Here is a 26742-nt window from a genome sequence, read left to right as displayed (position 1 = left end):
CAATCCAATACATGCTGATTTATATAGCGCATTCACAACAGCGGCAGCTTGTAACATAGCGCTTAACAAAACAGTTAACATAAAGTAAAATAAATTAACACAACACATAACATAAAACGCGAACAGTCGTGCAGTCCTAACCACTTTTACGTCACACGCTTTGTTGTTTGAAGCAGTTTGAGATGAACGAGGAGAGAATTCAAGTGTCCTTTTGAATTGTGAAATAAACGACAAAATACAGTTTTTATCAGGATTTGTTTAGGATAGCTTGGAAAGAGCTTAACGTGTTTTCCCAAATAATAGTGAATAGCAGTCAATGGCAATACCTATTTGGAATTACCACTGTTGTTCTCATCTATTTTTTTTTCTTTACCATCGCGCTCTGCTTGCATTCAGCACACCACTGCTCCCTATTTACGAGTTCAAAGTTTGACCCCATCGATTGTCATTGGCGTCGCCCCTACAGGACTTGGTCTTCATCCTCCACAAGTACGCCAGAAGGACCTGCTGTATGACCGCAAGATGCAAAGCTGACATCATGGAGTTCCCTGCGGAGAACAAAATCATCACGAGGAGGACCCGATTCACCACGGGGAGGAACAAAGGCATCATGGTGAGAAGTTGGGTAAAGTGTGATTCCATTTGAGAGAAGAAAAATGGTGGACAAAGTGAGTGACACTGTTTTATGTACATTTGCGCAAGAAACTGCTCCGTTTGGGTTTCTGTAAGTGTTTCAAAAGACATATACTGTACTGTGTGACATGATCCATGTTAACACGAAGCCTGAAAATCGCAAAGACATGTCGTGGAAAGAAGAGGGGAAAAAAAACCAAACAAACTGTGTCGATCAGAAAAAATGGCTTATGATGTATTTTTCCCCGTTGCAGAAGGTGGTTGAGCAATAATATTGGTCCAACAAATGGTTGTGGCGAGTGAAAATGTGGAGGGACTAGTAACTGGGAATCACCAGGCCACAGCGGCTACTTCACCAAAAAGTCAATGTCAAGTTCTGATTGTTAAATATTGTCCGGTCAGTATCACGAGGGGATGTGATGATGGATCTGTGGCTTGCAGTTTCAGCTGACTTGCCCTCTGCAAATTGTCATTCTATCCCAAATGACCCCAAGTACTTTCCTTTTTGAATGAACTTCAAGTCAAATTCCCTCTCGTTTGGTTCCCGCGTCTCTCTTGTTCTGCCTTAAGGTTACTTTCTTTGTCGCACTGTCGCTAAGCCCCAGTGCACCGCATCTGGTATGGAAGGAGTGTGCTCAGTCTCCGCGTGTGCTGCCTGGAGGTTGAACCGCTAAAAATAACGCATCGTGTGCGGGATGACATACTGTATGCACTGTAGAATTCAAGCAATTTTCTTCACTGACCTCAAAATGACAGCATATATACACAGAAATTCGAAATACTTCTAGAAAGAAAAGGGGGAAAAACAGAGCTCTACAGCGACGGGCCTGGCAGCCCTCCGAGTCGTCGAAGAAGGGTGAGTCGATCGTTGTTCATTTCATATATTTTACTATGATCATGAAACGACTGGATGTTGCTGGCCGCAAACATGAGATGTACTGTCATGTGTTTAAATGAGACGTAACAAGGGAACACGGGTGATTTTTGTCGTCGTGGGTTTATGACGTGCGTGAACAGGGTCAGTTCACCATAACTCCACTCAAGCTTGAAAAAAACCGACAGAACTCACTTGTTTCCAAAACATACTGAATGCAATCTGACTGGATACGCGGGCCGAAGAAAAGAACAGAAAAATGCAAGGCTCAAATGAGATGGCATTTTCTCTCTTTCCCTCCCTCTCCTTTCTTTCTGGGCCGAATTGTGCTCTGTCGGCCTTCATTTGTAGCGGCGGGAAGCTTTGGCCACTGCCGTGATGTACATGAACCCCCTCCAGGCTGAACCCTGGCTGACCTTACACATCGTCACATTCGTATCGATCCATCGGGGTACTCCGGTTTCCTCCCCGCATTCCCCTAACATGCATGATAGGTTAACTGAACACTTGAAATCAGTCAGGTTGTATCAAACCCATTTTTGTCGCGGGCCACATTGGAGTTGCCGTGACAACCAAGGCGAGAACGTCAACAATTTGGTGACTGACCTCCGCCCAGCTCCATCCATAGAATCTCACCCAAGCATCTCCTGCGGAGTCGCTGGGGAATAACGCCAAGATTGCCCACTGGAAACCTCAGAAAGGGTCAAATGATACTAGGAAAAGGTTAAAAGACAGAAACTGTTTCTTGTCCAATGGAACTATTGAGACATCAGGATGGCTTTATAGTGCAGGGGTGGGCAAACGTTTTGGCTCGGGGGTCGCATTGACTTTTAAAATTTGACAGAAGGGCCAGGTCAGCACGAGCTATGGTACATTAAAAAAAAAAAAACTGCATTTGTTGACAGTCCATATCAAACATCAACAGAACAAAAGCATGAAAGTACTGTATTAATATACTTTTTTAAATGACAACAGTGTTGTTGATGACCTATTTTAGCCTGTGCATTGCTGCAGATGGGTTGTGATCAGACCAGTAGAAGTAGAGCGATACAGAGGTCCTAGGTGGTCGAAAAGACCCCCCCCCCCTCCCCGTGTTCTGCAACTTCAAGCCAATTGAAATGAATGCAATCATTCACATTGAACCTTAATTGTGGACCAACCTTCGGCGGGCCGGATTAAAAAGACCAACGGGCCGGATTCGGCCCGCGGGCCGTAGTTTGCCCACCTCTGTTATAGTGTCTCGTATCAACTTAGCCTGGATGTGATGAGAAAGGGCGTGAGAGAGAGACTGAAGTCTGTGAGGGGGATTAAAGAGGGAAAAGATTCAAAGCAGGAAAGATGGGAGGGGGCGAGCAGAACATGACTGAGAAAGAAGGAGACACGGAGGAGTTCGCCCTCACCGACCGTGCCAGCAAGAAGCAAGCGAGCACAATTTTGGAATGAAGACATTTGGCTGGGAGTAAATTTTCAGCTGGAAGACCCTCATCGAGAATGTGAGGCAAGAGCGTGTGGCACAAGAATCCTCCCGAACGCAGGCAACTGGAGACCAACGGGAAAAGGAAACTGATGGACAGACCGATCGCACAAATTGGAGGGGAAAAAAACAACCCGGCAGGGGATTGGACCGAAGAGAGACCAAAGCGTACATGCCAAGAAAAGCTCAAAGACGTCCGCCCCAGCAAGGAGAAAGACGGACGAGATCTCGAGTAACTAACAAGTGCTCCTCACGAGCCGGCGGGGAAGATGTCCAAGACCTCCGCCCGTTCGGGTCGACCCGGATCATCGGCGGGATCCCACCCCCCCGACTTGAAAAAGGACCTCCAAGGGAACCGCTCGTGCATGCTGCGCATCGGAGAGAGGCTGATGAGAGCGGGCAGCGAAGGAAACTTGGTCCCGAGACCCTGCGCGGCTCAGAGCCAGAACCCGAGCCGGACTTCTGCCTCGGGACAAGAACCCGACGGAGCGACAAAAGCGGACGGGGAGGACAAAGCCGCCGAGCACGCGGACACGTGCCGCCGTGAAGGTAAGCCGGCGCGGACCGGGCGGTGTCGTGCGAAAACTTTGAATGCCGGAAGTCCATCGTGCCTTCCCCGGCGAGCGGCGACAACACCAAAGTTGAAAAGTTTCGTTTGTTGTCAGTCGACTCAAATCAAAAGGAGTCAATCTCAAAAAGATACCCCCCCCCCCCCCACCTATGAGAAGCCCCCAAATCATCATGAGAAGAATGAATGCAATTGCTTTTCAAACGCATCCCCGGCTCTTCTTGAAGCAGTCGGCGGACGTAAGTGAGTCAAACGCCCCGGAGCAAAAGCATGCGTGTTGCGGCGGCGGTGTGTGTGTGTGTGGGGGGGGGGGGGGGGGGGTTGTTTGGGCGCACAAATAGACGACTCCAGCGGCACTTTATTCAGTCATTAGGTAACGTGACTCAGTCCTACGCTAATGTGTTGCTACGCGCGAGCGCCATTTGAACGCAGGCACGGCATGTCGCAGGCTTCGCCGCTTCGGATGAGGTCATCGTATGGCCGACGGAGGCGTTTGCAAGTGGCGCAGACGCATTGGGAACCGTTTGGCATGACACGAAGGTCCGGCCAGACACACGGCAAACATGGAGTTGGCTCATCCGATGTTTTCCTGACCTCTTGATTAGCTTTGGATTTGATTTTGGATGTTTTTTTTGTTTTGTTTTTTCGGGTAAAAACATTTACCTCTCCGTAGTATGACACAACAAAGTTCGTGAGATTATAAACAAACACCGAGGACTTTGAATGAAAAAATGTTCACCTTGTTCAAAAAATCCGGAAGCTCCAAAACAATTTCGGCAATTGGGGAAGCTCTACGCTTGCACTGTACTTTTTTTTTTTTTTTTTGGTACGAGGATAGGTACTTTCGCAGGGGTGGCTGTGGTTCACTTCGCAGAGCGTGTTGTTCGAAGACTCGCCGGTTCTAATCCTGACTCCGTTAGTGTACTTTGGCAAGACTAAAAACAAATTGCCCCCAGTGGGATAAAAAAACAAAAAAAAGATGATGAACATTTTGCTCCACTCCAGTGGACGTCCGCCCGGCACGATTCACCGATTAGTTTTTTTTATATTGAAGTCCAAATACAGGAGTGTTGCTTCTGGGAGAGCCGGAAAACGGGCAGGGCAGCGGCCGTCCAGGCCCGAGTTTGGACGCCGCCGGCCCGGATGGTGTGATTGTGAGCGCCAATGGTGGCGTGCCCTGCCATCGACCGGCAATCGTCGAGGGCGGACCCCGCCTCCAGCCCGAAGACGGCTGGGAGAGGCTCCGGCCCCCCCGCGGCCCCCGTCAGGGGAAAAATGGATGAGAAAAGGGATGCGTGGAGGGATGCTCAGTGTGTCTGACGCCGATGTAGGAGCTGGCGTTGACCGTATCCGTGTCTATGCTCGTATGACTCCTTTTGGCGTTGCTTCTCCTCACTTTCCCTCCCAGTAACTCGATCCCGCCGCGTTTCCGCACGTGCGATGAAAAATGGCAACACTTCTTGCGACTGACGCCATTGTTTGTGGTGGCCGCTGTTTTTTTTTTTTTTTTTGCTGGACCTGGTGCGGTGGAGGCAGCCTCCATCGAACACTCTCTCCCGTGAGACGTGTGCTTCAAAACCTGGTCCGCGTGTGAAATGCCGAGAGACAAATTCTGTCGGGATTTTGCACCCTCTCAAGAAAATGGAATAGAAAATGCTCGTTGGTCCTCAGAAAGCACGCCGGTCTCCTAAGACGCCTCGGGGAGGAAATAAAAGGCCGTGACATTCAGAAAAGGAAACTCCTCCCAATCTATGCGGGATTTCACCCCAAGTGCAGCACGGGGAGACTGTACGTGACAAAAGGGAGAACATGATAAAAAAATAATGGAAAGGCACATGGACCCCGACTGCTCCAAATACCTCAGGCACCACTGTGGTAACTGGCGCTCTCGGAGGTGCAGCTCATTGTATCGCAGAGTTCAGCTTAGCGAGGCTCTGAAGGACGACAAAAAACACAAGAACAGAAATCCATTCTGGGGGTTTTTGTAATGACAGTATCTGCACGTAGGACCAAAGTTCGATAAACATTTTTGCGGTTTTGTATTTCTCTGAACCTTTTTGCAGGTCTGGAGATCACTCAGTAATGGGATATTCCAAATTGTGCAGATTTCCCAATCGCGACTCATCTCTTCTCCTCTTTTGACAAATCTCAGTGGCTGCTCCTTTATCGCGTTCTTAATGTGAACCGACAGCAGCAGGACAATTTCAGATGAGACGTCTTTCCATTCCCAGGTCCTATTGAAAAGAATATGGGTGGTATTTCTTGGTTTTTTTTTTGTCATATACTCCAAAATGTGGCACACTCCGCATCATTGAGCAATGAGTGCCCCGGGAAACAGCTGCTTGGTCTGGAAAACCTCTTCAGAGAGCATTCCTGAGAATCCGGGCTACGCGTTGAGCTTCGTGTCTCTTCAGATAAAACTCAGGCTACAATTTCTTGCGCCTATTTTTAGGCATGCTCACAGCGTGGCTTTTTTATTTTTTTTGTTTGGGCATGTTTCTGGAAACGATGTCACGTGTTGTGCTAGCTAACGAGAAGAGAGCCATCACTTCAGGTTAGCCATTCCATCTCTAAATTCAACATGGTTTTGGAATACCGTATGGCGGGTTTCCGTCAATCTGGACACACGAACTCAGCTGGGATAGGCTCCAGCATCCCCCCCCCCCCGAACCCCCATTCTCCAAGCGGTCGACCCTCTTCCCTGTCAAGCGGTGTTGAAAATGGATGGAATACAAAAAAACAGAAGTTTGTATTTTGATTTTGTTTTTTTCTGGGATGTGCACTCCTCTTTTAAAGGCAGTAGTTTGAAATCAAGTTGAGTGAGTTGGCTGTTCAATCACAATTTCCAGGCCTGCACATTAAAATGTTCGGCTGATGAGGGACATTGAACTGTCCCAATACTTTTGGCCCGGCCGCACTGACACGCGAGTCATCCGTGCAACCTAATACGCTTCAATTTTTTTTTGGTCTGAAAAAGGGCAAGTCACGTGAGAAGCAGAAGTAGTCGTTACCACCACGCAAGTTGACTTGTTTGAATCAGAAAGACTCATTTCCATGCCGTCCCTGCATAGTGAACTTTGGATGCCGAACCGAAAGTGTTCGGGTGGACAGCAAAAAATATATAAATCAAGCAACGAATTTGCCAGACAATTTCAATACTTCTGGAGTCATATGTTAAAAATTTTGAATGTGACATGTATTATTGAAATCTTGCGGGTCTATACACGGTATCGTTTGGAATGTGGTATATTCCCATCGGTGTTTTGGGGCAAACACCGCTGGGAATACCACCCATATATACACACACACTCTTTGGCTTTCGTACCCCGACTGTCTCATTGGGCAGTGTCAGCAAATTTTGACGGGCTAATTAAAGGAGGGGCAAATTGTGAGCCACGGATCCACACAGCGCTGGCCAGCACAGTAAAAAAAAAAAAAAATGCTCCGATTTCCCTCCGGGCCTCCGCTGAACTAGATCAATCAAATCTACTTTGTCAAGGATTGGGATAGAGCGAGTGAGAGGAAGGGGATGGGACGATTGGGAGGCTACATGCAACATCATGATGGTAAAGGATCCTTTGTCGCCTCGGATTTAGATCTTCACCAAAAGTCAGACGAGTGTATTTCTAAGCAAGGATGTGGGCCAAGCCCATGAAGGGAAAAGAAAGGAAGAAAAAAAAAACAAACGGGTGTTTTTGCAAAGGTTTTTCTGCTCCGGATCGGGTCGTTGAGCACTCATCATAAAGGTTGCGGGTTTGAGGCCAAGCTCCACTGCAGCCTCTCTGCATCAGCATTGAGATGAGCCCCCAAGTCTGGAGCTTGCACGTTAACCTCGAGGGATAGTTCCGGGCGCGGGATAAGATCACCGCTTATCCCGAAGAGGGTCGCGGGAGTTGCCGCAGCCGATCCCAGCTGATTTTGGTCAGAAGGCAAACCGCACCCCGAACCGGTCGCCTAGTCGGTCGCAGGGCGCATATCGAGACAAACGGTCATTCCCGCTGAATGGGAACCGACCCCGCGCCGCCGGCGAGTGGACCGCCGCGCCAACGGTGCCTCGCACGCTAAAATGCTGCCTTGAATTTGCGCCATTTTATTTTGTGCAGTGGTTGCACAAAATAAAATCATCTGGATCGAGATTCGCTTTGCGCGGTAGCTGCTCGCCACCAAAGGTTGCACATTCACAACCCTGCGGATTGAGAAGAACGGTTCTTCTGATGTATCGTTTGACACGTGCAGCGTATCGCACCCTCTTGCCTGAATTGAGCGAAGGAGACGGGAGGAGGGAGGGAGGGGGTGGATACAATGTCCCATTATTACCGATTGCGTCACGCCTCTTCTCATTGAGTTGTGCATTCCGATCAAATGGACGCGCGGTGAGGTTGAACTGAGGACATGACGAGCTGAAGCGACAAGATCTCGCCGTATGACCTTTTGCGGCAAAGAAGCCAACGTGACAAGGCGGCCACGAGAAGTCTCCGTCCAGCGCATCAAACACTGCTGGGCCTGAATTTCTTTTTCAAATGTCACGGGAGCCCACAAGTTGCAACGCGTGCACGACATGCGCTCTGATCGCCGAGCCTTTTCAGTTCATGCTCGATGACGATGATGAAGATGATTTTTTTTTTTCGTTTGTTGGTCGTTGGTCTCTTTTTATCCCTCCCTCGTCCGTATCGTCATTGTCCGTGACTCCTCCGTGCCATCGACCCGTCCCAGGGCCCTCGCCATCAATCGCCCCCTCCTCTTGCACCGTCGGCAGAAAAACTGAGCATCGGCTCCCCAAGAAAGATCACGCGACGGCCAACCTTCTGTGCAACTCTGATGGGACTCCACACTCTGCGAGCACCTTACCCCGAAGCCGCGCCGCCGCCGCCGCCGCCGGGACAGACGGCGACCCCCCGCAGGGCCTCCGAACGCAGCGCTCCCAAGCGGAGAGAAAGAAGGAAGCCTTCCTGGATCATCTTAGACGGAAGTATCCGCACCACGCCGCCATCGTCCTGGGACAGCAGGAACCCACCATAGACGCGGTAAGCTCCTGAGAGAAGTCATCTCTCCAACTCGATTGCCTACTTTCTTTTGCACAAAGCGCCACGCACTCGTTTGGGATCGGCCGCGAAGGTGTGTGCGGGAGATTTTACTCGCCGGCCGCGCTATCGCCATTCCCTCCGTCTCCGGGCCCCGGTCCGCCATCGTGTCGGGAATCGATCTTTTCCTCCGTTGGCGTTATGAGAACATGCGATGACGCGGCAAGTCCCGCAATGTGGTCATTTCCAAATAAGAGCAACATTGTTTGTTGCGTATGTGGAACTGGGAGTCGCGGCTTGGAATTGAAGCGGACTTACATGGGACGGGAGAAGAGAGCCAATCTCTCTTTTTGGTTAATGGATGCGACGGCTTCTTGTTGCTTTCAAGCTTAGCTTGTAGCAGACGTATGCAATGCTGCAGCATGACGTCTTTGATCCACTGGTGAAAAGGACACTTTGATTTGCTCCTCTTTCATCTAGAACTGCTTCAGACAACAAAGTGGATGCAGGAAAGTGGTTAAGAGTGCACGACTGTCTGTGTCTCATGTGCTGTTTTGTATTTTTTTATTGTTACCTTTTCTTTCGATTGTCTTGTTTTGTGTGAGAGGGAAGACATTTTCAACTGTACTGTATCTTTCACATACAGTACATTTGACAATAAAGTTTATCCAATCCAATCCAATCCAAACATCTTCAGCCCTCGATGTGGCGTTCACGTCGGGGTTCGGTCGAGGTCACGGCCGCCCAGATGTACTTTTCAGCAATTCCCTTGCGAACGAGAAAATCGCACCGAAACCGCGGCGACACGTTTGCCACCTGGATTGAACCCCGATGACCTTTGACGAAGACGCAACATCCGCTGCCTTTGCAAACACTGGCAGTCCTTTGCCACTCGGTGGCGTAGGGGCCTTCACCGAGCTTTTGGTTTCCGGCGGCTAACTGGAAACTGGCCCCAGCCAGTTTTCGTGCACAAACGCGCAAAGACACGCTTGTGCTGTCGTGAAATATTCACTGCACTGCTCACGTGCGCCCCTCCCCCGATGTAAAATAAGTCATCTCAACTATTTTTGTTGGAGCGGAACCCACCATATTGGCTGATGATTTTGTCGGCCGACAAGTATTTGAGGGCAAATTGGAATGAGCTGTGTCAGCGTTCATACCCGCGCGTGTGTGTTTGTGCGCAAGCGCGTGCTCGTGCGCCGCCGCTCGCATCTGAAGTCGACCCCGTGACTCGTTGCTCTTGTCACGCCATACCATGAAATATGACAGTCGGGCCGCTCGTCAAACTGGTCGAGCCGGCATTATTTGTCGAGGTGGAGTTTTTGTTGTCACAGAGAAGAGTGTCACTTTGTCACTTCGTCGAATGCGGCCGCACATCCGCGCCGCAGTTTAGAAGGTGGCGTGCGGGAAAGCCGGCAAACCCTTTTTTCCGACCCGTACTAGCGTTCCCCCGACTGCCAACGACTGCAAGTGACGTCACGTGGCTCATCGGGTAAGCCGGCGCTCGGAAGCGGAGGTTTTTGCGTGCGCTCTGCTATCTTCCGTCGAGTTGGACCAAACTTGCTTTGCGCGCCCAACATCACCGATCGTGACACCGGTTTCCCCGCCGAATATTTCAACATGGAAACAGGTTGGATTTGTTCGTCTCGATGTTGCTCGGGCATTTTGCCTTGCTAATATTAGAGGCCTCTTCTGCATGTCGTGTACAAACGAGGCACCCCTATGACAAGATAATGAGACATCCAAACATGCCAAAGATTCATGCTTGAAATCTGTCTTTTGCAGCTTCCTCCCACATTCCAAAGGATTGCTTTGTAGTTTAACTGATAAATTGCACAAAGGTGTCTCTTTTTTTTCTTCTTCTTCTTTTTCCCCCGCAATGGACTGTCGACCATTCCCGAGTGTCCCATCTCAGCCAAAATGAGGCGGGATGGGCAACAGCGCAACCGGGGTTGAAGGGGCTTCCAAATGTGTGTCCGTGTGTCCAAATGTCGAAAATGTCACGCACGCAAAAAAAGATAAAAACAGATGAATGAATCTGTGGATAGGCACCAATTCGGTCAAATTCCTTTTGTACATCCTCCTTTGTACTCCTCCCTCCCGACTCCTGTCTATGAATCTAAAATGGGGGCCTGCCGGTGGCAATTCCTGATGATGATCTGAAGTTTCACCGTTGCTTTCTGTGTGCCCTGCGATGGGCTGGCAACCGGTTCGCAGTGCCCGAAGACAGCGGCTGGGATAGCCTCTGGCCACGCCCCCGACCCTTGTGAGCGTGAAGAATCCCATGCCAATATATTTCTTTCAGTCAACCTTGATCGGAGGTTCGGATCAAATGTTATTGGGATTTATTTTATTTTATTTTTTATTTTTTTGCTCGACGTCAGCGTTTGAGTGGCGACGCAACTCACTTTCACCAGCACGGCACCCACCGTGGGCCCCGAGCCCAAGCACGCAATCGCCACCGTTTGAGTCATCACATGCGACAGCTGTCATGCATTTGATGACCAAATGTCTTGGCAGGAATTTCATTTAGAGCGTCACATTTTCAGGTCGAACGCAGACACGCGTGCACGTTTTGCACGGGCGGTGCGCCGCGACACGTCGCGCAAAATGAAACGGATGATGGGAGGAATCGATGGCGTGACGCATGCTCACGTTTTCCCAATCGGGCCGTTCCAGACCTCTTGCCTTCGAGACTCTCACTTCCTAAGTTGAGCACAAGTCTTGAGGTTCTGCGATATTAGCCACGTTTCCCGTTTCACAAGAATAGCTTGAGTCAATGGTCAGGTTATGATTATTGTTATTATTTAATTTTATTTTGTATTTGTGTCACAATTTTAAAGAGAAATCGAGTTTTGTCCCTGTGACGCTCACGGCTTCTGTGTTCCAAGCAGTTGGGGAGCCCTCGACCTCCCGACAGCACCCTCTGTGAAGAAGGGGCGGTGGCGGCGGGCAAAATGTCTGACGGAGAGTTGCTGCTGACGGTTCCTTTCGCGAGGGGCAGTAAGGCCCGATCAAGTCTACCAATTGGACGGTCCAGCAGTCAGGCAGGAGAGTCCGTCGGTATGTCGAGACAAGGGTCGCATTCATCCAGTCAGTGCGGCCAAAAATGGATTTTCTTCTCACTGTCACAATAATTGAGGTTCTTCGCCGACTCTGAATGCGGTTTTCCGTCCAGGTGTGCTCTACCTTCAGTATGGAGACCAGACAAAGCAGATTGGCATGCCTGCGGAGATCAGCAGCGAAGAGACCCTGCGGGCTCTCTTTGTCGCCGCTTTTCCACAGCAGCTCACCATGAAGAAGCTTCAGTCTCCCAACATGGCCATTTACATCAAAGACACACGTCGCAACGTTTACTTTGACCTGGAGGACATCAGGTGGGGGGGGGGGGGGGGGGCAAGAAATCATTCGAAGCGCTGAGCTCCATTTACAACTGACAGCATGCCCACGTCGTGTGTTGTCCGCTTTCAGAAATATTACAAGCCACTCCTGTCTGAAGGTTTATCACAAAGATCCATCACATGTGTTCAACCACCCCACTGGGGCGACCAACGCAGAAGGAAGGGTGAGTCAAGCCGTCGGCTGGGAAATATTATGACCCTGAACATTGACGAACCCTTCAAGGTCAAAAGTGGCTCACCTAAGTTCACAACGGGAGGTTCCGTTGCACTCTTCGGTGTCCTTGGTTCACCCTTGAAATCCCGTACATTCTTCTTCTTATTTTCACATGGCCATAGATTGTTAAATATCACCAATGAAAGTAGTCAACAAAATTGTACCGACACAAAATTCAAATTCTGCAACTAATTTGCCAGATGTTTGGGGGGGGGTTTTTCCAGCTTTTAGCTCCTGTCTTTTCAGTTCATGTTGAAATGGATAGCAAGGAGCAAGTGCCAAATGAAATCGGCTCACTTCACTTATTATGCGCTGTTGGCTTACAATTTGTACAGCGATGTTGAAACGACGTGAACAAGATTAATAGAGCAAAAAGAGATGAATCACTTCACTATGGCCAAGCTAACATAATGGGATTATTTCCAGGATTTGATTATTTTCTATAGCAGCTTTTCAGTACTGTACCGCATTTGAAGTTTATTCGATACTATTCGGGTGGTGCAAAATATATTGTAGCTCGTTATTGGCTATGACCAAATTTTTTTGGTGCAGATCTCCAAAGAAGTCCTCTACGGTAGCCACAGTCCAGTCCACAGACTGTCGTCGTCCAGTCGCGGCCCCCTCCACGGCTTGCAAGGCTCCATGTCCCCACCCACGGTGCGCTCCATGCCCTCCTCTCCATCCAGGGTGGCCTACGGCGGGAGGCGCGCGCAAGGCTCGGTGGCACGGACGGATGCGGGCAACGCCGCGCTGCCCCGAGACCGGCTAACGTGCGCAGGACGTTCCAGCAGTTTGTGCACCAGCAGTAGCGCCATACTAGAGAGGAGAGATGTCAAGCCTGGTAAAATTAAGAAACCGATAAACGCACACGCACACACACACAGACACACATATAATTGAAAAGATGCGACCTACTTGAATCCAAATTTCCATTTTTTGTCAATGCTCAGACGGATGGAAAATTAGAGGGAACATTGGTTAGCGCATCTTTTTATTCTTCCTTTTGCATTCGAGTCAGCCCGCCTTCAAACCTCCCCATCGACTTCCGTGTGGGCGCGTGTGTCAATATCCGGCTTTTGTTACTCTAAAGACCGGGGAAGGAGGCTGAGCTTTGGAGACAAGAGCCTTTGCGGGCTGCCTCCTGTACACTTGCCGGCGAGATGACGTCGAATGGCAGGCTGGTCTCGCCAGCCAGTGCGTGTCTTAACAGCGGGCTTGATCTCGCCATTGAGAAGACGAGAGCTAGTCGGCGAGTGTGCGCTCGCTGTGTCCAATGGCTTGCAGAAGAGCCCCGAGTTTGAATAAAAAAAACAGTGCCTGTCAAGACGATGACGCTGTTTCAACTCGCGCCAACCGAAGTTTGTGCATATGCAAATTCTTACCTCGGCATGCTGTTTTTTCGGTTTTGGCTTTTTTTGGTTTCTTTTTTTTAGTGATCGTTTTGACAGGACTTCTGAAAGTCCCGTGCGAGTCTATCGGCACCCCAAGATTTCAGACTTGGTCTTTGTTGTCTTCTCACAGCAAACCTCTTTTCTTGATCGACAAAACAATTCAATGAGGTTTGTTTTGATTTAGCGTAAGGGGAAAAAATCATTCATCCAGTTGTTGGTTTGCTTTAAACAGTGACACAACACGCATTCACTGACAGTGCATCATCTGCAGAGCCTTGATGGCCAACACTGGTGCTCTGAATCAACTGACCCAAGGGGACCATACGGACTGAGCAAAAGGGGTCCGAGGATTGACACTTGAGGGACCCCACGTCATGGAATCTTCTGACCACAGTCAGACATTTCCGAGTCTATTGATGTGTGCCTTAGATGAAGACGGCGGCAGCTGCCAGAGCGTGGCCCTGGTGGTCCACGGGGAGGGAGGAGCACGCCACCCGGACCTCTACCACTGCGCCTCACCGCAGGACGGAGGGAGGAGCGCCTTTGCCTCCTCCCGGTGTAGCGGTTCCCTGTCCCGTGCCTCCGAGATGGGAGACGGTGGAGTGGGCGGGATTCCCGGGGGCTTGCCGCAGTACCGTGCCTCCATCAAGCCTCTGATGGGCTACGGGGACATCATGGAGCGCCATGTGCAATCCCCGCACAGGTATGCAGACTCGAGCCGTTTGCGGATCGGGTAGTTGTTCATCAGCGCTCGGACAAAGAGGGAACGCCGACGTGTTGAATCTGTTTCGACGCTGTGATGAGAGACCCTCGAAAAGATGCTCTCGACTATTGCCCCCCCATCCCCCCGCACAGGTTACATGAAGTTGGAATGAATGAGGGACAGATCATCGGTGGCGTGGGCCTGATCTCACCTGAGCGGATGTCCCCGATTCGGCGATCCTTGCGGCGGGAAAGTAGTGGAGCGAGCGTGGAGATGGTCAACAGAAGCAGAGGGAGCGCTTCGTCATCTTCCACTTCGTCTGTGTTTTTGGACAGCCCCCTGAGACACCCAGAAATGCTGATTCCGGGTCCCAGGACTGCCTTTGATGCTCAGAGGTGAAGGCAAATCAAGAGAGATGGATCGCTCAAGAGTCCATTTCATTCCATTTGTTATACTTACAAAGTTGAGACCTTGGGGAAAAAAAACCCAACAACAAACAAGAAAACGAAAGTAACGTGCATTTCTATAAATACTGTTTTTCAGTGAGAGATTGAAAGCCATGGAGGAGCAAATCGCCAGTCTAGCAGGGCTGGTCCACCACGCCTTGTCTGTGGGAGGAAATAATCCAAGAGACAAAGACCTGATCAGGTATGTATATTGTGTACTATGATTATTTGGCCATTCCACAAGGCTCTTGCCTCAGACACTCGGTAAACATCGGAGTCATTCCAAAGTCGTATCTTTTCGCCTGGAGATGAGGGGGCAAGTAAATCTGAGTTCCGTAACTTTCCGATATTAACTCGCTCTATGTGCCTTTGCAGTGGCAGCGCTGGAAAAAGTCACCAAGGTGAGTTTTTGATTTTGTGATCTACTTCATCCTCATGAACCATCCATCAAACCTTAAAGATGGACCGCAATCCATTGCCTGATAGCGGTCAAACTTTGATTGGGTTGACTTTCAAAATAAAGTGTAGCATTGACGGTCATTCGGAGAACATTTTGCCCTAACTGTCATTCCATCACAATTGTAATCCGGAAATCAAATCTCTTTTCTGATCTTCACCATTTGAAGTCCAACGCAAATATTTTCAGTCCACCGCAAAATGAGCTCACTGTTCTTTTTCATCTTGCCAGGTCATGCATGCCGAGTGGTAGATCGCAAACGGGGGACATTGAAAGACTTTTCTTGGGGTTGTTTCGATTGTGAGATTTAAATGCAGATGAAAGGAAGTAGTTTTGCGCGGGGACAGAGAAAACTACACAAGTGGGTGAAGGAACAACATTGAACCATTGCAGAATGACATGCTAGAGCTATTCTATCTCTCTCTCTCTCTCCCCATCCATCCATCCATTTTATAAAACGGCTTAATCCTCACATGGGTTGCCGGCGTACTGGAGCCTACCCCAGCTGTCTTTGGACAGTAGGCGGGGGACACCCTGAACCGGTTGCCAGCCAATCGCAGGGCACACAGACACGAACAACCAGCCGCGCTCGCACTCACACCTAGGGACAATTTTGAGTGTTCAATCAGCCTGCCATGCATGTTTTTGGAATGTGGGAGGAAACCGGAGTACCCGGAGAAAACCCACGCAGAACCGGGGAGAACATGCAAACTCCACACAGGGAGGTCTGAGCTGGAATTGAACCCAGTACATCTGCACTGCGAGGTCAACGCGCTCACCAGTCATCCCACCGTGCCGTCGTACATCGCTATATTCACTGTATGCGGGCTGTCACTTGCCTTTTAGCAAATGCCATTGAACATATTTGAACTATTGTCTGCAGTTCCGCCGGAGGTGCCAAGTGCGGCGGACGAATTGATCGGGTCTGCCTCCAGAGCTCGTCAGGCCCCGACCGCTGAAAGTGGCCTGCAGCGGCGCTTGGTCCGAGTCAAGAGCAGTGTGTCTGAACTGCGGCTGCAATTAAATCAACTCAAACATTTACAGGTGAGTGTCCATCCTGGGGAGGGAGGGAGGCGGGGGGTGGCATGGCCGCAGGCCTCAGCATAACCCATCACTGTTGTACGGCAGATGGCACACCAGCAAACCATGAAGTCCATGTTGCGCATGGCTGGTCAGGAGTTGCTGCTGTTGCTGAGCGATCGCCCGGTTCCGTCTGAGGAGGGGCCACGCGGACGAAGAGCCGAGATAGACGAGGAGAGAATTGACTATCTGGCTGCTGAAGAGAAAATTCTCCGACAGCTCAGGTGATATCTCGTCGATTGCTCAAGCGCGAGAACATTTGTCAAGCGTACGGTTGATGAGTGACAGGCCAATGAAGACCCAGAAGCGGGTCGGCGTTTTCCCGCGGATGCGAAGCAATTCCGTCTCCGTTATCCATAGCCCCAGCGAAACGGAACGGTTTGTTCCCAGACACGCCCTTACGGCTGGTTTTGGGTGAAACGCAACCTCCCATCTTCGACTTGGAGCTTCATTTTCCACTTGCACTCAAACCATGGAAAACGTGGGAGCTGGAGGCCAACTGATGGATGCTTTGGCGAGTTGCTTGAGTCAAAGGTCGGGTGAATTGTCCAGCCGTGGTTTGGGGAACAATCCGGCAGTTGTCGAGTCGCAGGCGGAGGGTGAGCGGGCAGGGTGCGCTCTACTTCTCGGACTCTTCTTTCTCTCCTTCTCTCAGTGAACTGGAGGCCTACGTGAGCCGTTTACAAGGCACCCCCGTGTCTCTCCCAGGCCAGTTGCCGATCACGCTGAGTGATGTGGAAGAGGGAGCGGTGAACCTGCGCAGAGTTGGAGAGACTCTGGCCGTCCTGAAAGGTCACTGATTGAACATCTATCCATCTTTGATTGATTGATTGATCGATTGATTTTTTTTGAACAGCTTATCCCGTTGGACCCAGGGTCCACGGTGGCTGGAGCCTATCCCAGCTATTTTGGGGCAAAAGCAGACTACACTTGGGACCGGTCGGCAGCCCATCGCAGGGATGTACACAACCGCGGGGAAGAATTGGGAGATGACCCTGGTTTCTTCTGAACCAGTCACGTGAAGGCCATAACTAAATCGGGCGCTCTCTCACCTTAAACAGAGATTCAGAGCTCTCGTGTCCATACAAGACCGGGAGAAATTCATCACCGGTAGGGTGGACTACTGTAACGGTCACCCGGGCACTCACGTCGCTTCGTTGCATGAGCTGCGATTCCATCACGCTGCTAACCGCGGCGCATCCACCAGTTAGCTTGGTCAACGGTGCGCCGCGCTGTCCCAAGTGCAGTGTGAAAAGGGGCCTTTCTTCGTACGTGGAATATTCTTGCGTTTGCGTCTTTGAAATGCTCATGGGACACAGGAGCCAAATAATATCGATGCAGGTTGTGATGAGGGCTTATTTGTTTCCCCTGCCCCCCCTTCCCCCCAGGGGACTTTCCAGAACTGCAGGCAAAGATGCGCTACGTGCTCAGGCTGGAGATGGATGCAGTTCGCTTTCTGAAGGAAGAGCCTCATAAAATGGACTGCATGTTAAAAAGAGTCAAAGCCCTCACCGAAGCGCTCGGCTCCCTCCGCAGGTACGGTGCTGTTTTGGCGTTAGTTTTGCTGCGGCGACAGTCGAAAGTCATACGATGTGAGCACGCTGCTCTACGTCTGTGCTTCACAACAGATGTGTCTCCGAATCGAGTTCCCCGACCAAAGGCGCCCAGGTGGAATCTCCCAAAGTGTCCGAAGCGGACCGAGGTGCCCCGTTGACCCGGAATCCTCGGTCCTCACCGCAACCGCAGCCTCGATCCTCAGTCGGAGGTCCTCAGTCCGTTCCGTCGTCTGCTTTCGCTCAGCCCGAGCTCAGCGACGCAGCCTCGGCTTCGCCAGCCGCAGCGCGGAGAGTTAAGACGACTCAAGCCGCCGGGATCCAGGCGCACCGGCGCAGCTCGAGCGTTCCAGAAGGAACTCGGGGTACTCACGCGGCAAGCCAAGTCCAAAGCTCTGGGAAACCCACGGCCAAGCCTCTTGAGGTGAGCATGACAGTTCCCGAGAAGAGCGGGCTATTCTCAAATATTCTCTGATGATTCTTTTTGGGGGTGAGCTTTCCGTGAGCCGTTTTGTCTGGCAAATTCTGCGGTTAGCGGGTTGTCAGGCCGCCACTAAAATCCAGAGTGAACACTTCCTCGCGGCACTGTTTGGAAGTTGTTGCTGTCGCTTTGTGATGACATATGTCAAAATGTTTTCCCATCCTGGATCTCATTTACCAACAGACCGGCCCATGTTTTTGGGGATGGGGATAGTTTTTTTCAAAAATGTCATCGGCACATCACGACTCCGTTGCGCATTTGAAAACTATTCTCCGTCAATCCGTTCACCGTAATGGCTCTTCATGTCTGCGATCACGCGCATCACAAAATGGTCTCTTTGACAGAATACCCAAGGAGAATCTCCGGAAGGACGTCGGAGTCCAGACGCCAGCAGTGTAAGCCAGCCGAGCAGCCGTCGAGCAAAGCGCTCCTCAATGTCCGGCCAACATTTCCGCCGGGTCCCGCAGGAAGCCCGGGCCGATCCGACGGACTCCATTCCTCATCTGGATGGGTCGAATCCTAACGCGGCTCACTCGGATTTGGCTTCCGGAGACATCCGTCCCCGTCCACGCAAGCCAGACGCGGAGCCGCCTCCGGACCCGTTGCCAGGTTGACTCAGATTTCGGTGAACGTTATCAGTGCATCACCTCAAGTAGCGCAAATGCGAATATGACATAAGAGAGGCGGCGTACACACGCGTGAGCTCAGTTGATTCATTTGATTGATGAATGCGGTGGTCTCGTTTTCAGTTTCCCTAAACTCCGGGCTGTCAGCCTGGGATTTTAGATGACAACTGTGCGCGCAGAGAGTCAAAGACCCAAGGCTACGTTACACTGGCGTAGCAGCCGTGACATCTTGCCGTTCTTTAGCGCGGCTTCTGTGGCCGGACCTCGGGATCAAAACCCCGCATGGCCAAATGACAAAGGGAATTTCTGCCGGCGGACGCCCCCGGGCCATACAACCGCATCTTAGTATATTTATATGATTTTTACCTTTGGGCGCACCATGTCTTAGTTCTGTCATGGTTTTATTTTGGGTGTTGCCCGACCAAAAAAAAAGAAAAAAATGACAATAGCTCTAAAAAGCTGGGTATCCAGACTTTTGGGGGTTATTCGAATGTTTTTTTTGTTGTTGTTCTTTTTCAATGTCCGGGTCTTGAAACACACAATTCATCTTGCGGTTAACAGCCGTATGAAGCTACAACACAATGGAAAAGCCTGACGTATTTGAACGCAGCATTGAATATCTCAGCCATGAAATCTGCTCTGGATTGCTTCTGCAGCGCGACTGGAACCGCCGCCACCCGCTTCTCAGTTGGCCAAGCGTCCACCGATGGAAAAACCTCGACGCGCCAGTGTGGAAAAGAAACAAAGTCCCGATCGGAGTGGCCAGTCCCCTCCGGCGCTCCCGAGGAGGTGTCGTTCACCGTCGATGACCACTGCGGCGTCACCAAAACCCTCACCCGCATTGTCCGATTGTTTGTGACATTCTCAGGTGTCACGCGGCGACCGTCGGCCTCACCGCCGCTGCCAGGGCTGGAGAGACGGTCTCCACCAGCAGCAAGGTGGGTGGACGCCGGGCTAGTGTCTCTGTGTGTGTCCTCTCTTTTCGTTTATTATGATGATTTTTTGTTTTTAATGGAATGCTCCCCGATTCTCACATCCAATGGGGCAACGCCATTTGGAAACAATTCACTTCATTTGATGACGGAAAATAGGCGAGACCTTCCACCGGCTAAAAGTTTGACAAAGTCGTGGCGCCGGCGCGTGATTTGGGTGCATTTGCTCAAAGTGCGGGCGGAAAGATTCTGCGCGCCGTCGATATTTGTGGCGGACGGACTCCAGTGAATCGATTTCTTTCTTCTGCAATGTCAAAACTGTGTGCGCGTCACTTTCATTGGCCCATGAATAATTGTTGTGTTCGCTCCCACAACGGTGCAAACGCCCCTTCTTACCTGCTCCCATCTACAAAAATGCCCCAAAAGAAAGCACAGGAGCACGGTTCGACTTTTGTGCCAGACTTATGCTGCGCACCAAAATAGGGCCCTACATATTCTCCCAACATTGTGTGTGTGTGTGTGTGTGTGTGTGTGTGTGTGTGTGTGTGTGTGCGCGTGTGTGTGTGTGTGTGTGTGTGTGTTTTAAACATGAAAATTTGATGGGTTAATAGGCATATCTTCATTCGTTCTGTTGTGTTCGTGTCATCATCGTAAGGGTGAGAAAGAGGCGTGTGGTATTCCTCAAGCCAAACCCCCGAGACAACCACCGGAGGTCAAAGCCAAAGCCAAAACTTTGGGCACCACTCCAGCGACTGCCTCCGAAAATGCGGACGAGGAGAAAGAAGACAATGACACCTTTCCGAAAGAACCGCCGGTATGTTTATTTGGCTGAGTTTGATGGCACGACTACACCGTGACGCCCGCCAGCAGTCCCAGTAGAACCGTCTCGGTCGCCAACGGAGAGAGCTTCAGTTTCCACATTTTAAACATCATGTCGAGAGCACGGCCGGGTGAGTGAAGTTTCATGGCTCGGAGCAGGCGACGTTTTCACCAAGTTCTACACTTTGACGCTAATGCGTTTCTTCGGCGAAAATGTCTTTCCGTTCCTTACATCATCATCCCATTTTGATGTTGGAGTTGATCAAACATCGAAAATGACACATAAGACTGCCAGTGGCTCTTGCCGCAAAAGAAAGGAAACGACCAAACGGTTTTCTGGAAAATTCATCTGCCTCGCTGGCTAGTATTTATGTCAGTTCTCTGCCATTGCGATGTAAGAGGTGCCACCTGGATGAGGGGTTGCGATGGATACGGTCACGTGACTTGGAACTAGTTGCCGGCTTTTTTTGGGGGGGTTTTGCTCTACTTCGTGATTTGTTTCATGTCACGACCTCCCGTCTCGTTCGATTGTTTCTTTGATGATGTTGTTTGGAGCCGCCTAAAAGGTCCCCCTTTTTTGTTTTTTGGGTGGACGTATCCTCCGTTCAGACCTCCGGCGCTTGTACCCGGCGAACTCACAGCGGGTTCCGTCACTCTTCCGGCTCACCTGAAAAGACCGTCAAAGGGCAGCGAGAGGCTTCCCCCGAACGAGCGCGCCAGGTAAAGATTTGGCCCCGCCAGACATTTGGAACAGGAATAGCTCCAATGAACACCGTTGGACGAGAAAATGCGTCCGTTTTCCGGTAATCGAATCGCCCGTCATGAATCCGCCCGGCAACAAAAATAATTGAACATGTTGTCTGAAAGGACGTTTCGGGAGATTACTTTCGGGATGCTCGTCAACGTTATGTACGAAGCCGATTCTGATGACGTTGGGACCTCGCGTTCAACGGAAGACAATGATTAGCCCGTCCGCTTCAGCCGAGATGGCACGGCAAATATTCAAGGAAGCATGTGTTGAACCGGACTGGCAAAGCATTGTTTCCTGTTGACCGCCGGGTGCCGGCTCCATCGGAAGTGGCTCGGTAGGTTTCCTCGATTCGCCGTCCGCCTTTTGTTTCTCTTGATTTGCCGGAAGTCTTCCTTCTGCCGTCGCTCTCCCGCGATACACTCGGTGGTGTCGCCAGCGCACGACGGAGCGCATCCAACAACAAAACGATGTTGACGCGGTCACGGCAGATTTCAAATCAAACTCAAAACAGTGGAACAGTTTCGGTCACGCTGCTCTCTCTGGTGCGCCCGCTTCGGCCACCCGGGGGCAGCGTAAGGCAGGCAGACGGTAGCGCAGCCTTATGGAGTCGTTCCCTGCAGAGGATAAAGAGGACGTACGGTATGTGACAGGCCCGGAGTGCGGCCTTTGCGCTGGCGTTGACTTGCAGTCTTCCTGTTTGCAGGCTGACAAGAGCGGCACAAAAGCAGCCGGGGAGAGTACGCGTTCAGTCGTTGCTTTGCGCCCCTCTCAGACGCAGGCCGCCTTGTGCCATCTTAAGTCGGGGCGACAGCCTCGCTCGTGCGTCTCTTTGTCCACTCCTCGCTGCTCAGGCGGCCTCCAGAGCGTCTCCCCCTCACTTCTTTGGTCTTCTCCTTCCAAAAGCTCCGCGAACGCCTCCGCTTTGTCCGTTCCGTCCTGCACTGGAGGATCCAGGCGGGCGCGGCCCCGCCCTCCTCCTTCCTCCCGCTCCTCGGGGCGGAAAAACTCGGCCGGCTCCCCGCAATGTTCCTCCTGGTTGCCCCGCGCTCTGCCTCCTCACAAGTCTCTCATCCCTTCTCTGAATCTGAGTCGTCTGCTCCCCTCGTCTAGCAAAGTCTGGTCAGCGTCCCTCGCTAGCGGCGACCCGGCGGCGAACCCGAGCCTCGCCCGAAGAGGCTCGGGCAGCGGGGGCATCCCGCTCGCCGGCGCCGGCGCCGCCGCGGCTCAGCTCACTTGTTCCTCCTCGTCGTCATCGTCGTCCTCTTCCGCCACCTCGCTTTCGCCCGCCTCCTTGTCACCATCTCCGCTCTCTCCGTCCTCGTCCTTCCACCACCCGAGCTCCGGGCCCCGCCCCGCCGCTCCCGCTCGGCGCCAGAAATGCAGCCGCACCCAACGCGCGGTGGCGCCGGCCCCAAAGGACACGGGGTGACGGTTGGCTGGGGAAAGACGAGCGCAAGCTCCCGAGCTTTCCTCTCCCGCAACCGTGACGCTCTTCTCTTGAAGTTGCTGAAAAGCTCCGGATCTTCCTTTTCAGCAACTTGTCCCTGCTTCTCGCTCAAGTCGGATGGGTCGCAGCCACCTTTTGTTTTGGCTTCCGCTCTGACCCGCGACAATCATTTGAGCAGGTTACCAGTAGGTCTCGTCTCCGAGTTGTTCTATCATCGGCGGCGGAGCGAGTACTGCTCCAGTCCCAGATCTGTTCTCGCTGTTCCCTTTGTATACTTGGCGTGTGGCTGGTGTCGACCTGCCTCGGTCTCCTTTTTGTTTTTTTTGGGGGGGTGTGGGGGGAGTACTCTCGAATATCTAATCTATTCTATATTAGCTGTTGTTGTGCTCACTCAGTTGTCGGCTTGTATGTTACCGAGTTGATGTGACTTGAACTTGTTTTGAGTAATGTCAAACCCACCACGCTGAAAGGACGAAACGTAACTTGGGGGACTCGCTGATTATCGGAAGGAAGTGGGCAGCAGACGAAAATGTGCATGCTAATTTTGAATCGGCACGGTAACTATTTTATGATTTCTGTGATGATTTTTATTTTTTTCATTGAACCATTGAATAAAATGGCTTTTGGATGTTGCTGTTGATTCTTTGGTTTATTTTTGTTTGTACGCAACAATGCAGGGCAATACATTTCTTTTATTGCTTTTCTGTCCATTTCAAGTTCGGAAATGTGCCCGTATTTTGAAACCCCACTCCGTTTCTTTTGAGTGGTGACTGCGAATGAGCATTGAAGAACAAGGCCAAGGTGCAAAATGTAGGAAGCTGAAAATCCTGTTGATGCTGCACTCACGGTTTGTTTTGGTGACCGTTTGTTACGGTCGCTTCAGATTAGATTGGTCATCCCAATTGACAAAAACAAGTCTGTTGTTGCTGCTCCCAATTGAAAGCCCATCTCATCAAGATAGACGTTCTAAACTGCCGCTTCCACACACGGTGATATATACAGTGATCCCTCGCTATTTCGTGGTTCGTTTATCGCGGCTTCGGTGCATCGCGGATTTTTTTCAAACATTCATAATTTTTTTTTGTTGTTGTTTTTTTTTAAGTCCGCAAAAATCAGTGTCCTGGTGTTGTTTACTATGCGTGCTCGTGTGTGCGCACTCTGCTCAAGCCGAGCAGGTGAGTGTATGTGTGTTGCTGTGAGAAAGAGAGGGAGAGACTTATAAGAACAAAAGCAGGTCTCTCCATCCTTAATTGTCTGAACAACCTTAATTGATTAATCATAAATACGCCTGCTGCACGCCTGCGGGATCGCTGGCCTGTGTGTGTGTGTGTGTGTTAGTGCACTCTGCTCAAGTGCAAAAGGCCCACGTGGGGCAATTTTTTTTTTTATATATATGTTAATTGCTCCCTACCTCGTGGATTTTCGTTTATCGTGAGTGGTTTTGGTCCCCATTAACCGTGATAAACGATGGATTACTGTAGTCTATAATGGCAGTCACTCATCGCGTTCAAGCTCCATCAATATGCACTTGTGGGGGCCGGGGGTGCGTGGAAACCTGGGCTTCCTCCTGGGATCTTTTTTTTTTTTTTTGGTGTCAAATTTATGAAACGGAAACATAAGAGAATCAACACAATGATGTTTGAGCGTCGGAAGTTGATTCACGAACACGCGCGAGACTTGAGCCGAATCGCTTCCGGTTGTCCTACTCCTGGCTTTGCGTCCCATTCGCTGAGTGGTCATCAAGGCATTGGACAATTTTGGACCATCAAAGTCGAAGACAATGAAATGCAGGCGCACTGGACTGACACCTCGTGGACCTTTTGGTGTGTCCGATGTGAAATTGTACTTTTGGGGAGGTTTTGCATCTTCGCAATGCTGCCCGTCAAATGTTGCGCTTTCTCTTGGGAAATCTTGACAGGGACAATCTCCATGGTCGTTTTTTCGGGTAAAAACGCCTTACTATACATGGTCGTTTTTTTCGGGTAAAAACGCCTTACTATATACATGGTTGTTTTTTTCGGCTAAAAACGCCTTACTATACATGGTCGTTTTTTTCGGCTAAAAATGCCTTACTATACATGGTCGTTTTTTTTCCCGCTAGAAACGCCTTACTATGCATGGTGGGGGGGGGGTTTCGTCTAAAAACGCCTTACTATACATGGTCGTTTTTTTTCCGCTAAAAACGCCTTACTATACATGGTCGTTTTTTTCAGCTAAAAACACCTTACTATACATGGTCGTTTATTTGGGCTAAAAACGTCTTACTATACATGGTCCTTTGTTTCGGCTAAAAACGCCTTACTATACATCGTCGTTTTTGTTGGCTAAAAACACCTTACTATACATGGCCGTTTTTTCGGCTAAAAACGCCTTACTATACATGGTCATTTTTTTCGGCTAAAAACGCCATACCATACGTCGTTTTTTTCGGTGGTTTTTTTGGTCCGTTTTTTTGGGCTAAAAACGCCTTACTATACATGGTCGTTTTTTTTCGGCTAAAAACGCCTTACTACACATGGTCATTTTTTTCGGCTAAAAACGCCTTACCATACATGGTCGTTTTTTTTGGCTATAAACGTCTTACTACACAAGGTTGTTTTTTTCGGCTAAAAACGCCTTTCTGTACATGGTTGTTTTTTTCGGCTAAAAACGCCTTACTATACATCACTGGTGTCAAACTCATTTCACATGGTGTGCCTAATATGGCCTCGGTAGATGTCAAGTTGGCCGGACCATGATACCATACTTTGCTATAAACAACCAAAACAATATGTCTTTCCTTTGTTTTTTGTATAAAGAAGCACAAGAACATTTGGAAAATGTTGAAATTTAATGAACGTATCTTTTACAAAACATTTCATGAAGCACCTTACATTTCCTTCAACAAATGTGCAATTCACTTTTATCATTCACATATATGCATTGCAACTGATCCCACATATTGTACAAACTTTAACAAGTAATTGGTCTTGAAAAATCTAGTAATGCACTTTATGATTAAACAAGATTTATAAAGAAAGGAAGTTTTAAACCATTTACACGTGCATATAAAATCTAAATGTAATCCCTGCCTACACCTTACAAACTAAGGAGAGTGCTATAAAATGTGTAAATGTAAGAGTGCTATTGATAGCGTCTGCCGTCATGGGTCTGTCTCAGTGACGGACTAAGGCTGCTGTTGTCTTCTTCTCTGGTCAAAACAGTGACCCCTAGCCGATTATCAATGAGTTGCACCTTAATAAAATATTAATTCTGTCTTTTATGCATTTTTTTTTTTTATTATCCTGCAGGACTGATTGAACTTCACGTGTGTGTGCGTGTGTGTCTGTGTGTGTGTGTGTCTGTGTGTCTGTGATGAATGGAATTCCGCATCGGTGTGCAATTGTAAAACAAGGCTGTGTGTTGAAAAAATAAATCTGAAACTGCATTTAAGGGTGGCTCAATACTGGCTGGCCATATACAGGCCGGAGTGGTAAATTGATCACTGGCCCATATACTTCACTCCACAACTGGCCCTCATCTGGTTTGCCAGAGTCAAGCCAGTGCCTCCTTTGCCACTCCTGTTCGGCCCACATGCATTATGCCAGTGCCGACTCAAGGCCAGCTTCATATTGAATCCGGGCCAGATGCCTTTGCCACTGGGTAGCTCCTGCGTTCATGAATCCCAGCGCACGCCTCTGTGTAATTAGCCTGTAGTTCGACGGGACAGCGACGAAGGAAATTGGTGGCCCGAAAGTGTCTGCTTCCAGGGGGTGGGGGCAGGTAATTATAAATATCTCACATGAAGCGCTTGTGTATTAATTACAAATGGAGTCTGTGTCCCGGTACTTTTGTGTCTTGCCTTCCCTCCACAGCGTCAGAGGACGACACC

The 26742-nt window shown here is 50.1% G+C and overlaps 1 protein-coding gene across 4 annotated transcripts; it reads left to right on the top strand.

Moving 5' to 3' along the window:
- The first annotated feature begins 2879 nt into the window (after positions 1-2879).
- Positions 2880-22716, top strand: LOC147194832 (sickle tail protein homolog). 4 transcript variants are annotated; one of them, XM_086129348.1, is made up of 22 exons: positions 2880-3530; positions 8263-8573; positions 11465-11633; positions 11749-11947; positions 12042-12135; positions 12738-13026; positions 14006-14279; positions 14432-14674; positions 14823-14927; positions 15101-15126; positions 16066-16226; positions 16311-16486; positions 16918-17054; positions 17651-17798; positions 17891-18239; positions 18641-18691; positions 18764-18905; positions 19579-19711; positions 19791-19860; positions 20510-20668; positions 21283-21393; positions 22535-22716. In XM_086129348.1, the coding sequence occupies exons 1-22, from the start codon at positions 3251-3253 to the stop codon at positions 22559-22561; spliced, it is 3654 nt and encodes a 1217-aa protein (XP_085985474.1). In that variant the 5' UTR covers positions 2880-3250; the 3' UTR covers positions 22562-22716. The 4 variants fall into 4 exon arrangements, with proteins under 4 accessions (XP_085985474.1, XP_085985473.1, XP_085985475.1 ...); XM_086129347.1 differs by having other exon boundaries at positions 21283-22684; XM_086129349.1 differs by lacking the exons at positions 2880-3530; positions 8263-8573 and adding an exon at positions 9869-10062 and having other exon boundaries at positions 21283-22684.
- The last annotated feature ends 4026 nt before the right edge of the window (positions 22717-26742 follow it).

This window comes from Hippocampus guttulatus, chromosome 14 (assembly GCF_054856545.1).
Source record: "Hippocampus guttulatus isolate MCC_2025c chromosome 14, RoL_Hgut_1.0, whole genome shotgun sequence".
Lineage (NCBI taxonomy): Eukaryota > Metazoa > Chordata > Actinopteri > Syngnathiformes > Syngnathidae > Hippocampus > Hippocampus guttulatus.
The sequence above is the reverse complement of the archived record's forward strand: the minus strand, read 5'-3'. Positions and strand labels throughout refer to the sequence as shown.

Coding starts and splice junctions, on each gene's coding strand:
- LOC147194832 (XM_086129347.1), top strand. CDS start 3,251: ATGTCCAAGACCTCCGCCCGTTCGGGTCGACCCGGATCATCGGCGGGA. Junction 12,136..12,737: donor CGACCAACGCAGAAGGAAGG/GTGAGTCAAGCC, acceptor TTTTTGGTGCAG/ATCTCCAAAGAAGTCCTCTA. Junction 20,669..21,282: donor CCTTTCCGAAAGAACCGCCG/GTATGTTTATTT, acceptor TCCTCCGTTCAG/ACCTCCGGCGCTTGTACCCG.